This window comes from Capsicum annuum, chromosome 1 (genome assembly GCF_002878395.1).
Source record: "Capsicum annuum cultivar UCD-10X-F1 chromosome 1, UCD10Xv1.1, whole genome shotgun sequence".
Taxonomy (NCBI): domain Eukaryota; kingdom Viridiplantae; phylum Streptophyta; class Magnoliopsida; order Solanales; family Solanaceae; genus Capsicum; species Capsicum annuum.
The window spans coordinates 107615727-107633562 of NC_061111.1; the positions used below are offsets into that span (position 1 = coordinate 107615727).

The following is a 17836-nucleotide window of genomic DNA, read 5'->3' on the forward strand; positions in this document are numbered from 1 at the left end:
CTGTAGAGACTCAGAGACAAATCATATCCACCCATCCTTGCACTTCTGATGAATTTAACTTCACATAGAAGACCCCAGGTTGGGAATTAACATTCAACCCGTCCTCCTCTATTTCGTATAGAAAGTTAAACCAAGAGCCTAGAGAAACTACCAATAAAACTGCATCAAACCCAATCCAAGTTTCGCTCATTACTCTATCTGTAACCTTATTGGCAAGACTTGTCATACTATCTCAATCTCACCATTACTTTGATATCTCCCTCAAATTCCCAATTATTATAAAGTAGAAGTAGGAGTGGGAAGGTTAGGCCACAAAATTTAGGGGAGACATGGAGTACAATAATAGTGGAATAAATCAGAGTTTTCCAAACTCAAAAAAGGTAGAAGAAAAAGATGGACTCAAGTGGTGAAAAAGAAATAAATATGATGTGTTTGTGTTGGTTAGAGCAGTTATTTAACCAAAATTGATGCTACTTACAACCTTGTTTTTCACGCTCTTTGTTCAACTCAATCAAATCAAAATCACATATGAATGGTCACATAGTCTAGGTGCTTATAACATGTGTTAGTCTTTATAAAAGTGACATTCCAACAAACACAATTTTGCAAGATCAACCCTCGTATTTGAACTTTACCCAACTAAATGACCTCTACGTAGTAAAACCACTCATAATAAACAATTCTAACTAGAGTTCACGCTTATGTTATTAGTGACTAGGCTCTGCAAGTAGGCTTGGACGAAGAGGAGAAAAAGGTCTTTTGGGAGGTATTAAATGAGATGGTGAGAGTGTTCTGAGCTCGAAGAAGCTTTTCATTAGAGGGGATTACAATGGGCATATCAATTTTATATCAGGAGTGTATAACGATATGTATGGAGGTTTTGGTTTTGGGGAAAAGAATGAAGAAGAGGCTTCCCTTTTGGATTTTGCTAGAGCTTTTGGATTGTGGGTAGCAAATTCAGGCTTCCCGGAGAAGAAGGAGCACCTTATTACCATTCGTAGTTCGGTGTCCAAGACTCAGATAGACTTTTTACTCCTTAGGAAGGTTGATAGAGCACTTTGTAAAGACTGTAAAGTCATACCTAGCGAGATTCTTTTGAGCCAACATAAGCTTTTGGTGACGGAATTGGTAATCAAAAAAGACAAAAATAAGAAGGTAGTGGAGGATCGACTCAAGATTAAGTGGGGTAGTTTGACTTTGGCCAGTGCGTTAGAAATAGAAGAGAAGTTGATGACTCGGGGGGCTTGGGAAAGTAGAGGGGATGTGGATAGTATGTAGGAGACGGCTACCAGTTGCATTAAGGAGACCACTAAATAGGTGTTGGGTGTTTTGAAAGGTCGATCGGGTAAGCACTAGGGAGACTGGTGGTGGAATGAAGAAGTCAAACAGAAGGTGGAGACTAAGAAAGTGACTTATGCTAAATTGGTGAAGAGTAATGATGATGAGGAGAAGCGGATGAATAAAGAAAAGTATAAGTAAGATAGGAAAGAGGCTAAGGTAATTGTTACTGCGGCGAAGACAGTGGCTTTTAAGAGCTTGTATGTGGATTTAGAGAAGAAAGGCAGGGATAGAAAGTTGTATAGGCTAGCTAAGGCTAGGGAACGGAAGGTGAGTGACCTTGACCAAGTGAAGTTCATCAACGGGAAGGATGGTAAAGTGTTGGCAGAGAATGCCCTCACTAGGAAGAGGTGGCAATCTTATTTCTATAGACTTTTGAACGAGGAGGGGGATAAGGGTTTCTCCTGGAGAACTTAGAGAACTCAGAAAAGTATTGTGATTATGGTTATTGTAGGCGTATCAAGGTGGACGAGGTCAAGGGAACTTTTCACAGGATGCATAGGGGCATGGAAACTAGGCTAGATGAGATTCCAATAGACTGTTGGAAGAGCACTGGTGGGGCAGGTTTGGAGTGGCTAACAAGATTGTTTAACATCATTTTTAGGGTGACAGGTACTCGAAGCGTGGAGATCGAGTATGATGGTTTCACTATGTAAGAACAAGGGGGACATTTAGAGTTACAACAACTATAGAGGTATCAAGTTGTTGAGTCATACTATGAAGGTTTGGGAAAGAGTGGTAAAGTTGAGACTGAGGAGGAACGTGCCTATTTCCGAGAATCAATTTAGTTTTATTCCAGGTCGCTCGACTACTGAGTCCATTCACCTCGTGAGAAGATTAGTAGAGCAGTTTAGGGAGAGAAAGAAGGACTTATACATGGTATTTATCGATCTTGAGGAGACGTATAACAAAGTTCCTAGGGAGATATTGTGGAGGTGCTTAGAGGATAAAGAGGTATCTGTGGCATACACTAGGTCGATACAGGACATGTACAATGATGCAACGAATCGAGTGAGGATGTCAGGAGGGGATTCAGAGCACTTTTCGATTTTAACAAGTTTGCACCAAGGATCAACACTTAGCCTATTTTTGTTTACCTTAGTGATGGATGTTTTGACATGACATATCCAAAGAAAAGTGCCCTAGTGTATGTTATTTGTTGATGATGTTATTCTGATTGATGAAACTTGAGGAGGAGTTAATGATAAGTTAAAGCTTTGGAGACAGACCCTTGAGTTTAATGGTTTTAGGTTGAGAAGGACTAAGATGTAATATTTGAAATGTAAGTTTAGTGATTTATCGCACGAGGCGGATGTGGTAGTGAAGCTTGATTCCCAGATAGTCTAGAAGAAAGAGAGTTTCAAGTACCTTGGGTCTATGATTTAAGGGAATGGGAACATTAATAAAGATGTCACGCACCATATTGGTGTAGGGTGGTTGAAATAGAGGCTCGTTTTTGGAGTCTTATGTGATAAGAAGGTGCTTCCTAAACTCAAAGGTAAGTTCTACAGAGTGATAGTTCGACCGGCTATGTTGTATGGAGCGGAGTGTTGGTCAATTAAGAACTCTAACATACAGAAGTTGAAGGTGGCGGAGATGAGAATTTTTTAATGGATGTGTGGACTTACCAGGAGGGATAAGGTTAGAAATGAGATTATCCAAGAGAACATAAGGGTGGCTTTGGTGGAGGCAAGATGCAGAAAGTGAGGTTATGATGGTTTGGGCATGTGATGAGGAGGGGCACAGATGCTTTAGTACGGCGGTGTGAGAGGCTAGCTACGGATGGTTTGAGGTGGCGTAGGGGTAGGCCTAAGAAGTATTGGAGACGGTGATTAGACATGACATAGAGCAGTTATATCTTACGAAGGACATGACCCTTGATAGAAAGGTATAGAGGAAGTGGATTAGGGTAGAGGGTTAGTGTGTAGGAGTACGTTAGTGTGTAAGAGTACGTCTGTGGTGTATTAGTGATACCTATATTTTTTGAATAAACATTTTTAGTATCATCTTGTGCGTGTCTTGTTTTAGTTATTATCCTTTTCTATCTGTTATTATAGTATTGTCGTGTGGATGTATGCTTTTATGTGGTTTATTTGTTATATTGTTATCTATCCTGAGCCGGGGGTCTATCATAAACAGCCTCTCTACTTCATCTGAGGTAGGGGATGGACTACGTACACTTTACCCTCCCCAGACCCCACTTGATGGCAATACACTGGGTATGTTGTTGTTGTTGTTATTCACACTTATGTGGTGTTACTTTTAGTTAATGTGGCTTAAGTGCGTGTTGTTCATACTTACATGGAACGTGGATGTGATAAATTTCCGAAAAAAGAAAACTACAATCAGAATAAAATAGTAGAGAAAAAACTTTAAAAAATGATCAAAGATACGAAGAAAAGAGAACCATAAATTTCTTTCATTTGCCTTCCCACCCCCTCCTTTTTTCTTTTCTTTCTTTTATGATTCTCCCTCTCTCTCCCCTCACTGAGGCCACTCCAACCTTTTCCTGTATAACTTTATTTTATTCTTGTTTCTCCTAGTATACCCACACATCCATATAAGTATCCTTATTGACACTACCGTTATCTTCTGAACGTGTGTGTCCTAGATGCGTGGACACTCTGCCCCATAGCATAGAGTAGGTCTACCAACAACTCTATAGACTTATCTTTAAAGCTTGGTGACACATTGTATCATAGAGTACCTCAGATACAAGTCCCCATTACATCCACCCCGCTCCAATACGATGAGCAACATCATCACCAATCTCTCTATTTTCTTGATTCTGCAAATAATATATACCACGGAACACCCCCTTGAATATGTTATGTCAATTCGTCCATCACCAAGTCAAATAATGGGCTAAAGGTTGATCCCTGGTGCAACCCCATCATGAACGAGTGAGTCACTTCCCACCATACTTACCAGAGTCTTGGCTCCACTGTACGTGTCCTTAATTGCCTTAATATGCACACCTCTAGACTCCAAACAAGAAGCACCCAAAAGGGAATGGTCATTCTCTGCAATAGAATGCTAAATCTGGTAAATGGATCGACAAACTGACTTTGCAACAGAATTTATTCAAGTGTCATCAAATGACCAAGATAAGACTATAAAATCACCTTTCAAACAGCAATAACACAGATCTAGAAGTAGTGAAAAGAATTCGTTAATTGCTATGAAGGGGGAGACAGTTGAGCATGAAAACTGAGAAGTAACAACTGTCAAGAGCCAAGGAAAGCCCTAGAATGAGGTTTCTTTCTTCAGCAAAGTCCTAGAACAAAGCTCACTAGGGTCTCAATATAATGAAACAGGCACATCGAAGTTTCCAAATCATCCTACATTTTCTTTCATCCTCTCTTTCGATATGTAGGAAGATGACAGTAGGACACTGAATTTTATGAAGGGTCTCAAATTTATTACCAAATCTGGATCACATTTTAAGTTCTAACTAGTCCCTTCACCTGACTTCCAGATTTGTAATCTCTCACCACTCTCAGACGAGACACATATATTATTGATGCAGTTTTATTATGATCTCACTAAACCAATTTACATGGACATTTGGTACTGAAAATGCATACATTCAATTTCTATCAGGCCATTTATCTATTATTGAGAATGCATATTATGTACCTAATCCATATCTATAGACAAATAAGTGTCAGACCAACAGAGGATCTAATACATTCTCTGGTATATTTCAAGCAGGAAGGACCCATTTTAACAAAAAGCATTGGCCTTAATGTAGAATAGTTTTGCAGATGTATGTTATCTTATTTACCACCCCACCTGATATTACATTAATGAGAGCAGAAAGCAGTTCTAGGAAATGCATGGGGACATCATTGACTTTTTACTTTTTTTTGTTGAAGTTATAGAGCCACAAATTTGTCTTTTCTTTTGCCCAAATGCGAGCGATTTAGTCTTCCAGCAGCAAATTAAGAGCACCCACAAAATTCCTCTTGCAATAAAACTAGTCAAAAAAAAAATTATATAGAGAGAGATAGATAGATAGATAGACAACAAGTAGTCACAAAAATTATTGAAGCACATCGACAAATCTATGCTTCAAAGTTGCATAACGATAGAGATTTACATCTACAAATCTATGCTTCAAAGTTTCACATCGATAGAGATTTGAGTAATGCTTCAAAGTTGCATATCGATAAAGATTTGAGTAAGTTGTGGGCGTCTGCTTTTTAGCCTTCTAGTTGATATTCAACTATTCATACAGACACATTTGTGCATGTTTATCATGTAGCCTAGAAAATTTTACAGATGATTGTTTAGTCCAAATGGCTGCAGGCATAATCTATCGGTGAAACAACTCTATCTCATAGGGGTTTCATTGAATATCAGCTAAGCCTAGAATACAGTATGTATTATGATCATTACAGAATCATGTAATGGGAAGATAAGGTGGAATGGCCAAAAGTTTTCTTAAAATTCATTGGCAGACTGATCACACACAAACTTCTGTTTTCTGTTTCAGCTAATAAATTTGAGAAGCGAAAGAAAAATCATAGATCCTGTCCAGTAGGAAGATTTGACCGAAAATTAGGCCACTAAAGAATGACAGCAAACTGAGCCACTAGAGTTCAGAAGGAAACAGTGTGAGAAATGGTTCTTGAAAACATAATTAAGTAATTAAAAGTAGATGAGATGGTCACACGCTTCTACCTAGTATCAGAGCAAACAAAGGTCCTGCAATTGAGTTTCATCGCCAGTATCGAAACAAATTTCCACATGCTTGTCCCATGAAAATGAACGCAGTGAAGACATAATTAAGTAACTCTCTCGAATAGCTTAGGCTTTTAGGTGACATGTTCGCACACTTTAACAGCTGCTACCCTTGGAGATTCAATAGTTTGTTTGCATTTCCATAATAAGATGAATCTGAAGGATCTTCAGTAATCGAAACAATTGTTTGGTTATGCATTCTTGCTACTTGATAGATGATCTCTCCAGATAGGTTTTTTATTCTTTGAGGGAAAGGAATTCAGAAATGGTAACGTGTATGGTCATGTTACCCACAAACCTCTAATCTAAGGCAATTGAACTTCATAGAAGCAAAACTGTATGTTCAAGAAGTGACCTGATCATCATGAAGGGAAGGGATAGTTGCTGATTATAGACCTGAACCCAATGTGTGGTATTAAGATTTTATGCTCATCCTATTGGAAACATTTTCATAATTGGTTGGTTTGTTCTACATATGATCACTTCTTGCAGTCACAAGATTAGCTGCTTATACTTTAGAGATCATAGCGATTAGCTGCTCATACTTTAGAGATCATAGTCTGCTGCATAGCTGCACAATATTTCTCTAGAAGAGTCCTCCCACTGATCTTAAGACTACATGACATGGTGAGAGCTCTGACGTATTAACAGATGGCTTCAAATCGAAGCAAATATAGTTGTGTTGTAGCACAGGTTAGACCGTGATTTCCTACTTTTTTTTTCTTTTTTTGAAACAGTTAGCTTTAGTGATTTCCTACTTATTCTTGTTTCCTTTTGTTTAGATTAGTTTCTTTGTTTTTATTTTTCTGTTGTTTTGTTATTTTGTAAGACAATTTTATTTATAATATGGTCGCTGAACGAGCGACCAAGCTTGTCTAGTTGACTACCTTTTGTTGTAAAAAACGCGCAAAAATGAGGCGCACAAGCACTTTGGCACTTCGTGTGACCTCAAGCGAGGCTTGGTATTAGTGGACGTTTTACAATTCCTTTTTACAATTATAATTTAGTCTGTCACAGTCCTCTAGACCATATTTATGGCAAATAGCCAAGAAAATATGGAAATTAAGGGAGCAAATCAAAATTTCCGAAAAAATGAAAAGAAAGATCAATGGGAATTATAAGGCCAGACAAGTTGAAGTATTGCAACAAAAAGAGACAATCAATTAAACCTGGACAGCTGCAACGGAACAAGTCTTTCTCATAGATAGCTTCTTCGCTTTTCTGTTTCTTTCTCTCATATCTTCTTTCTTCACCTCTTTATATGCTTCTCTCGGTTAATTATTTTTATACTTTTTTATCCGTTCCTTTTAGTAAAAGATATAGACAAAACAATTCTCCATTAAAATGTGTCTTTGACTGAGTTGACCCTTTTCTAATTTGATTTTTTGTTTTTTCCTTTCGAAAAATGGATAAACTAGTAAAGTTCAGAATAAATTATTTTGGTGCTGAAATTCTATATTTGTGGTCCTTTTCGTCTTTAAGAAGTAATTAGACACTTGTCCTTGATCCATGGTGTCTTAGTTTTATAATTATCACTATGTAACGCATATAAGGAAAGGACACTAATAAAGATACAAATGGTAGCCTAAACATTTTCTTAGAAGTCATGGTCATAATGGTGGAACCAAGCTCAAAATAAGTTATTTTGAGCTGAAATTCCCCTTTTCATCTTTATGAAGTAATGGGACACCTTCCCTTGTTTCATGGTGTCTAACTTTAATAATTATCACTATGTAACATATGAAAATTAAAGGAAAGGTGTCTTTTAAGTCTTGAATAAAGGATTGGTGACATTGACCAACTTAAAGGGTCAAACGTAATTAAGAAACTTGATAAAGTTAATTGTAGTCTTAATTAATATTTTCAAAACTTTCTAATCTTTTCAAAAATACAAATCAACCCAACCCACACCCCTCTTCAATCCAAATCATCGATCTTCTCTCTCCTCTCTCTCGACAGCTTCTCTCAACCAATAGTTCTGCAAATTTCTTTTTTCAATCCCCGACGACTTCAACCTCTGATGATAAATAGTTGGGCTTCAAGTTCTTTTTTGACTTCAACCATCAATCGACGTGATAGCCTTGCTCTTCAGCCACAACAGCTTTGAATTCTTCATCGTTGCTTTTCTTCTTTCAGAGGTAAAAAAATAATGGCCTTTTTAGTTTTGAAGAGAACGAGGAACTTGAGCCAACTTCTCTTATAGTATTGGTTAACAATTTCAATATTTGTTGCTTTAATTTTAAATGTGGTCTAAATAAAATCCTAGTTTCTGGTATTTCTTCTCTTCTCTTCTCTTCTCTTATCTTCTCTTTTCTTCTCTTCTCTTTTGTTATTTGATTTTGAAGTTTAATTATTGCACCTATTGCTGGATTGATTTGTTTTTGTTCTTGGTAAAAATAGTGATATTATTGTCGTTCTGTTGAACAAAATCATGTTACTATTTTTTTTCTCTAATAGATTATACATATTAATTATTTGATGCAACAGATTTAGCATATGATGTAATAGATCAACCATCTGATACAACATAAAACCATCAGATTAAAATTCTGATGTAACAGATTAACCATCTGATACAATAATAGATTAATCATCTGATGCAATAAGGGAACCATCAAATAAAAAATCTAATGCAATAGATTTAGCATTTGATGCAACAGTTTAACCATCTAATGCAACAGTTTAACCATCTGATGTAACAGATTAACCATATATTGCAATAGATTAATTATCTGATGCAACAGATTTACTATCAGATGCAGTAGAGGAACCATCAGATTAAAAATATGACATAACAGATTAACCATCTGATGTAACGGAGAAACCATTAGATTAAAGATCTGGTACAAAATAGGAACCTCTTGTTGGATAAAATCCTATTAACTATTCCAACAGGACATGTCCAAGACTTGATTTTTCTAACTGATCATTCATCTGTCGTGATAGATGACCCTTCTATTGGAAAAAATCTATACAATACTTATCATTGATAATTATTCCAATAGATCACTCATATGTTGCAACAGATATATGACATGTTGCATAGACCATTCATCTTTCTCAATAGATGAGTGATATGTTTTGTATTATCACAACAAATTACTAATTCATTGCTACATACTAGTTAACTATTCTAATAGATCACTTATATGTTGCAATAGATGTGTGATCTATTACACAGACCATTCATCTTTCTCAACAGATAAGTGATATGTTTTGTATTATCGCAACAAATTACTTATCCATTGCTAATGGTTATTTAACTGTTCCAATAGATCACTCATATATTGCAATAGATGTGTGATCTGTTGCACAGACCATTCAGCTTTTTCAATAGATGAATAATATGTTTTGTATTGTTACAACAAATTACTCATTCATTGCAATAGGTTATTTAACTATTTTAATAGATCACTCACATGTTGCAACAGATGTGTGATCTGTTGTACAGACCACTCATCTGTCTTAAAAGATGAGTAATATATTTTGTACTGTTGCAACAGATTACTCATCCGTTGCAACAGGTTAGTTATTTGGTGAAACAGATAACCTACCTAGTGCAACAGATGTGTGATTTGTTGCAACTATTATTTAACTATTTTGCATGTTAGATTTACTGCTATCTTTTTTTAATGATGCATTAATCAACTATAATATATTTTTATGTTCCTGTTAATTTTAGATAATATGGCTCCCAAAAGAACAGAAACCAAATCAAGTCCAAGTAAAGGAACAAGTGAAGTCGCTAGGCTACATCCACTACTCTATGAGCTTGCTTTATAAGCATTATCTCAATCAGGAGCAGAATATGATGAACACAGGGAGGGGGCATATTTCAAAAGAGATGATCAAAATGCTAATAGCCCTTCCACTGAAGAGTTGGTCAAAGCCTTCTACATTGATCATTATCCTATGAGAATGCAGTGCGATGGTGCCACAGATTTAACGGGTGATTTCGTGGTTAAGTCAACCATGGGAAAATCTTTTAATGCCTTCAAAAAAATACTTTGAGGATAAAAATTGGATGCTTATTTTAGGGATAGCTACTTTGGAAATATCTTGATTTGCCGGAGGACAACAATGCTCTTTTCCAAATGAAAATATGAACTTCCCAACCATAGTTTTATGTATGAAAACAAAGACAAGATAGATAAGGTGTGGATAAATTACTGTGGCATGCCCGTTTGTTTTGGTTGGAAGGAGTTTGTCATAGTTACTAGAATAAAATGTTATCCTTTTTCTTCTCATGTGATACCTATTCTAACCCAAAAAAAGCACCCCGCACACCCAAAAAAGGCAAAGGTAAGTCGTGTGATCGTGATGAACTGGTTTCCATTGTTGGTCCAAGCTTCAAAAACAAAATTTTGATAGAAGCGTTGAAAGGTAAAAGAATTTCAAAGAAGCACAAGCAGTCATTCTACTTGGTTTGGTTTGTACATAATATTCTTTGGGTGAGAGACGTTAACAACAACATAAGTCTCAGTTTAATAAATCTCTCCGAGGATCTTGAGGCATTTAACAACTATCCTTAGGGTTATGAAAGTTTCAAAATGACTGTCAAATATTTGTTGACTTCATTAGCACCAAAGACAGTCAACTTATATGCCTTTCCATGCACTTTCATGGTAAATATTTCTTTCTTTTATTATGATATCATTCATTTTTTATTCAATAATGGTTTTAATTTATTGGTGTTATTTTATAGGCTTGGGCATTTAAAGTCATTTCTTATTTGAGACAACAAGTGAACTACCATGAAGAAGTTTTTTGTCCAAGAATCTTGAGATGGTTGTCAGCCAAAACTGATAAAAATGCAAAAATTTTTTATCTCTTCCCCGAAGGATGCAGTAAGTATAATTATAATGAAGTTTTTATTTTAATTAATAATTTTTTGAATGATCTAATCATCATTCTAATATATGTAATAATTTATGTTAGATTGTGAATCTGTCGCTAGTTTTGACCAACCGAGAGTTGAAGATGTCATTTTTTCTTACTTTACGATCTGTGCAAACTTTATCGGACCTTAAGTTCATTGACAAAATAAAAATGGAATTGTTTGGAGCAACAGCCATTACAAGTAAAATAATTTTGGAGGGTGGTCTTATTGTTGTTGATGGTCTTAGTGGTGATAGAGCTATTAGTGCTAATGATGCTCCTCTTGTAGTATTTAAAACAAACCATTAATGTTCGACATACAAATGTCAAGAATGCAAGGTGAAACATAATGTAGTGATTAATGTTATTAATACATTAAATGCTTCTGTAAAGGAATTGTCATCTAATAGTAGTTTCATTCCATCAAAGAGGATTTTATATCCATCCACTCTAATAGAGATTAAGACTAAGCGGAGAAGGAAAGCAATTTTTGAGGCATTATCAAGAAGAGTAGCATGAGCTACAGAAGGTAAATATATATGTCTATTCTAACTAACAAACAGACACATATTTATTTCAACAGATGACACATCTACTGAAAATTATTAAATAAATATATACATCTGTTGCAACAGTTGACTAAGTTGTTGCATCACATAAAGTATCTGTTCAACATATGTCTCGTCTATTTTAGTAAATTAAACAGCTCTTCGTACTGCTTTTATTTGTACCAACAAATGACCAATCTGCTGCAACAGATGATTCATAGGTTGCAACATATCATTCATCCGTTGAAAATTATCATACAGGTCATCCTCATGTAGAAATTTATCCCAACAATTGATTCATCTGTTGCAATAAAAATATAATCTATTTGGGATAATTTAAAACAGGAGAAAGACCTGTTTGATTTGGTAGAATAGATGAATCATCCTTTTTCATTTTGTTGTATCTCCTTGATTAGCATTGACCAATTCTAGCTTTCCAGGTGGATGTAGAAGCTACTGTTGAACAGCATTGACAATATGCTACTTTTTTATGGAAATACGAAGAACAGAAAGTGCAGAAATCGTACATAAGAGACAATAAAGATTCACGATGACCAAAATCGAATTCCATAGCACCGAATGAAGATCAACTTGTCCATGTTGAGTAGATCTTTATAGCTTGAGTCTGTCAAAGTAATAATCTTACCCCTCCTTTGGAATTCTTGGAATTAATACTTAAATTGTTGATGTATTTGTTGAGATCTGTACCCATAACATTTTTTATATTTCATTTATTTGTTGATTTATTTCAGCTAATTTCTGAAGGCTTTGATTTATTTTATTTTGTCTATGAATTTTATTTTTTCCTTGGATTTGAACTTATTGATTGAAATGAAATACTAGATTCAAAATTGCAACAGATAATGTATCTGTTGCAATAGATGACACATCTATTGGAAAATATCAAATAGATTTAGACATATGTTGCAACAGGTAGGTAATTTATTGGAAACTATCAAACAGGTCGTTCCACTATTGCAACAGATAGACTTAGATAGAAACATCGACATAATACAACAGATGACCAACCCATTGCACAGATAAACTATATGTCAGAACAGGTAGAATATCTGTAACAACAGATGGACAATCTGTTGCATTATAAAAATTCAACTTTTATTAGACATAAAAATTGCCACTATAGGTAAAAAAAAAAAGTAAAAATGACTTGAAATAAAAAGGGCAAAATCCATCGACAGTGTTCAATTCAAACATCTGAAATAAAATAGGCATCAAGTAGACAGTATTTATTTTAAACAAGTAAAATAAAACAGGCATCAAATGTGTTAGTTTGTCACTATTTTCCCTATTGGCTGCTCGCATGTAATTCACGCAGTCAAGGCTCGTTGAACCCCCATTTTTGCTAATTTAGACCCCAACAGTTATTTTTCTCCCATTGGTTTTATATATTCATCTTCTTCCTAAAATTTAACCCTAAATTCCCAAATCTTCTTTTTTTCTTCATCTTTTTTTCTCTATCCAAATTCATCTCGATTATTTGTATTTTTTTCTACGTATTTTTTTTATTTTTTCAAACTAAGCTTGGCAATGTTGAGCTCATCTTCCTCTATTTTTTATGACAAAGATTTTTGATATTGTACGTGTGGTTATGAAGCTCATTAAAGACTTCTTGGAATTAGCAAAATCCAGGTCGTAGGTTTTTTACTTGTAAAATTTCAAAGGTAATATTTTTTTATTTAATTAGTTGATTACTTATTGACTTGTAATTGTTTTGTAATTATGATCTTGTTTTTGTAGAAGTTGGGTGGATGTGATTACTTTGATTGGTATGAAGAACGACACCTTCATAAGTAAATTGTATAATCTGTGATTTGTTGAAGAAAGTTAAGGCTTTTTAAGATAAACAAAATCAATCAAGAAGATACTACATTGTTGGTATTATTGCTACTGGTTTGGTGGTGGTGGGCACATGGATATTCAAGCCTAATTGCTGAAATTTTTACGATGGTCTATTTGTATTTGCTACTGGTTTGGTGTCGTTGAGCACATGGATAGTCAAGCGTAATTATTGGAAAATATCAAACAGATTTTGACATATGTTGCAACATATAGGTCATCTGTTGGAAATTATCAAATAGGTCTTTCCACTATTGCAATAGATAAGACTATATCAGCATAATGTAACAGAGGACCAACCTGTTGCAACAGATAAACTATCTGTCGAAACAGATAGAATATATTTTACAACAGATAGACAATCTGTTGCATTGTAAAAAATTCAACTATCATCAGACAAAAAAAAATGCCCCTATATGTATGTATATGTATGTATGTAATGTAATGTAAAGTATGTAAAGTGAAGTGACTTGAAATAAGAAAATTGTTATTTCACAAGCTCTTCTTTATACACAGTCTCTAAGCATCCAATTAGTACCCGATAATCCCAGACCTCTTGCATGTTTGCCACAGCATTGTCACACAGAAAGTTCGTTGGCTCAACTATTTCTGTGCCGGTCAGCAAACATTCGATGTGTGCAAGAGCATGCAACCCGCACGCGGCAACGATTTTATTTTTTGGAAGGCCAATGTCCTTATTTTAACCTTTAAAATCCCATGGCTGCTTTATCAACACTTTCATTTGTAAACGATCCATCAGTTTACTCTGCCTTAACAAGATGGGGAACAACTTCAATAGTGGTTGCATGTAGGTATAAAATCGACCTCGTCCAAGACAGGTAAGTTGCAGTTAAACCTTGATCTTTCCCTCCCCGAGAAGTATTTCAATAGCCCAATAATGTATGTCATCCACGTTCATGACTCTAAAAACCTGCTTTGCCTTGGTCCATCTCTTGCTGTGTAGATTTAGCCTCTGTCCTCTAATATATTTTATCATTTCTTCATCCCATTGGAACCCAGAAAGTAATGAATAAAATCCCTCACCACCAGGAGTTGATGTTAATTTATTGAGATAATCATACCTATCCTTGAGATTCCTATAAAAGTCGAGGTTCATTATCCTATCGGAAACATCATAAGCTTTCGGGTAGGCTAATTGGCTTCCCCTCATGAGGCAGAGAATTTCTTCAACATACTGTGAGAAGTCAATTTTTAAATAGGTTAGTAATTGTAAAAAAGAAAACATAGTGAAAGATACAACGAATGGTCCATCTATTGCAGAGGATTCTCTGAATCTGTTAACAAATTACACATCTAACATAATTTATGCAAGAGATGGGTAATATATTGAAATAGAACCACCACAAGTTACACTAGAATACACATATGTTACAACAGATACAAGTAGATTGGAAGTCTAGCTTAGAAAAAGTAAACTTACTCTGTCCACGTACTGCGTATGCATATCTGTCATACTTCTAAAGTCTTCGGTGAAAAATATATGAATGGGTTAATCTTCTGCACCTTACTTGGCCCATCATAGATCCCTCTTCTCTTTGGTGCCAAGTTCCGCGTATATGTCCACCTTCTTGAATGGCCCCTGAACTTCAACAACCTTTGGAAAGAGAGGAGTTATAATTTTTTTGGATTTTCAATTGGAGAGTACTTGGCTAATTGTTCTTTTCTTCCTCCTAAACGTCGTTGTAGGAGTGTATGGTTCTCACACCTTCTAGGATGGTATGACACCCCTCTTGGATTTCAATTCCTCAATAGCTTTAGCGATAGCCTCTACTTGTTTAAAGAGTTTATCCTGGCAGTCCTTACACTCTTCGCATTTGCAATGAGAATATGAGGGTAAAGAGGGGTGGGAGGGATCGGTGTAAGGGTAAGAGGGACCTATGTAATGGGGAGAGGGACTTGTGAGAGGTGTGTTTTCAAACATATTTATTTTTTCTCGAGCATCAATGTGCTCAACATCACGACTGGGAGTAGCATCAGCATGGCTTCTACCAACATCAACTCTACCAGCAACACCTCCAAAAGAAGCACCTGGATCTATTGCAGTAGTTTGGTCATAAAGAGCCTCAACACTAGGCTGACCTTTCCTAACTGCTCGTCTTATGGTTTTTGCTCCATCCAATTCCTTCTTTATTAACTCCACTGTTGGGTCTGCTATATTATCAACATGACCTAGAGTAATAAAATAATTCATCCCCAACTCCTTCTCAGTAGACACGATCCATGGATGCAAAACCTATAAAAAAAGATAAAATACATTTAAATTATATAATATAATAATTTTCACCATTGGGTTACATGTTAACATAGACAACTTATACAACAGATGATTTGTATGTCGCAATAGATTAACAATAAATTGCATCAAATTTCCCATCTGTTGTATAATTTGCAGTAGATGGTTAATCTGTTAAGAGTCGGGTTTAGAGAACCAAAGCAATAGATGGGTAATTTAATGCAAAATATGAATCATCTGTCACAACAGATTATCCATCTATTACACCAGTTGGCACAGGACTGGTAATCTATCATAATAGATGTCCCATATGGTCCATCAAGTATAACATTTGTTGCACCAAATATAACATGTGTTCAATATCTTTCATTGATTCAAATTACTTTACTTGAAAGAAGACGTACTGCATCATCTGGAGGGTTAAAGAGATCAGCCTTCTTAATTCTTATATTATTTTTTACAGCCAACTACCTAAATATCCTTGGATGAGAAACCTCATTCGGGTAATCCATTACCAGCTTTTGAAGGGGAGGAATAGCTTCAAATACCTAAACCTAAAATATGTAAACAGAAAGCAAGCAAAAAAAGTCATAATAACTATATTCAATATAAATTAATGGATGAGTAAAAATAACGATTAATTTTACCATGAAAGCCCAAGAAAAGCCATATAATATGGTCGTCCCAGGGATAGCTTTGTCAGTAAATGTTGGACAGTTAAGTAAAAGTTGTCATATCCCCATGGAAAAATGTTGAATTTATCAAAATCTTCAGTATGCATCGACAAATCATCTTTTATGACTTTGTTGATGCCTCTTGCCAATATAACAGAATGTACAAACCAAACTAAGCACAATTACTCTCTGTAATGCTTTGGTATGGTTTTATCCTTGAGTCTGTCATCAAATTTGATGTTTTATAGCCACGTCCAGCAATGTCCAGCAACCCATCTATTTTTTCCTTGTATTTGTTGGTTTTGTTGGGTGGTCGCTGGGACAATACCTTCCCTCTATTTGCTTGTGGTGGTTTGGTTGTCTTGCTTGCCTTGGACCTTTTGCGAGGTGTTCCCTTGGTGATAGGTTCTTCTGGATGATCACATCTCAAGCCTGTCACTATGGAAAACTCTTTCCAGCTAAAACAAACCGACATGCCACAGTAGTTAATCCAGATCTCATCCATCTTTTTGACCCACTCCTCCGAATCTCTATCATCCCCCACATACTTGATCCTACGTTTGAGAATACCATATACTATCTTCATTTGGAAATAGGCCAAAGTTCCTCAGGCAACTCAAGAAAGCGTTCAAAGCAGCTCCTCTTAAAAAGTCCATCTATATTTTCGTTCTTCATAATATTCCTAAAATAATTAAAAAATTTCCCCAACTGACATTTAAGTACAATTTCACCATTTAGTTCTATAGGGTCATCTATCGGTGTCATAAATTGAAACCTATCAATACTAATAGTTTTGACAGGATCATGTTGGGATGTCGATATTAATTCGCGCCCCATTGGTGATCCATTATCATTATGTTGATGATCATCCTCTTTCTCACTCTCTAATTCCTCTTTTTTCTCACTTTCATTTTCTTCATCACCATCTACAGACCCTTTTCCACCTCACTCAATGTTGTTTTCATATCTCTTCCCAGCTTCACTTTTCCCTAACTAAGATTGTTTAGGAAGCTTCTCCGAATCCCTCTATACTATAGCCTTTGTTGTTAGGTGGTCAGAAGTTGATCCACTTTTGCTTTCTTTTCTTTTTGGAGACATATTTTACCTATAAACAATAGAAAAATAAAAATTACATTACAAATGATGTATGCATAAATTTTAAAAAATACACTACAAACACCACCACAAAAACCACCAACCAATGCCACAAATACCATGAATAGCGACACCACCAACAACCACCACAAACACCACCAACAAATTCCACAAATACCATGAATATCGACACCACCAACAACCACCACAAACACCACCAGTGCCACCGTGATGACCACCAACACACCACTACGACCACCAATACCACAAATACTATCCAATAATACCACGATAGTCAACGAAATACTACGACAAAAAATAGGATTTTCTCGAGTTCTTCCTACGATTTTACCATGAAAACTTAAAATTGTAAACCCATTCTCGAAGATAATACAACTAAAAGTCTTTTTTTCATCATTAACTTAAAATTCCTTAATTTTTAGAAA

At 35.6% G+C, this 17836-nt stretch overlaps 1 protein-coding gene across 1 annotated transcript; it reads left to right on the forward strand.

Moving 5' to 3' along the window:
• Positions 1–867: 867 nt before the first annotated feature.
• LOC124897842 lies at positions 868–1994 on the forward strand. The gene is made up of 3 exons (XM_047411441.1): positions 868–1270; positions 1553–1688; positions 1793–1994. The coding sequence occupies exons 1-3, from the start codon at positions 868–870 to the stop codon at positions 1992–1994; spliced, it is 741 nt and encodes a 246-aa protein (XP_047267397.1).
• The last annotated feature ends 15842 nt before the right edge of the window (positions 1995–17836 follow it).

Coding starts and splice junctions, on each gene's coding strand:
- LOC124897842 (XM_047411441.1), top strand. CDS start 868: ATGTATGGAGGTTTTGGTTTTGGGGAAAAGAATGAAGAAGAGGCTTCC. Junction 1,271..1,552: donor AAGTAGAGGGGATGTGGATA/GTATGTAGGAGA, acceptor ATGTGGATTTAG/AGAAGAAAGGCAGGGATAGA. Junction 1,689..1,792: donor AATGCCCTCACTAGGAAGAG/GTGGCAATCTTA, acceptor TGGTTATTGTAG/GCGTATCAAGGTGGACGAGG.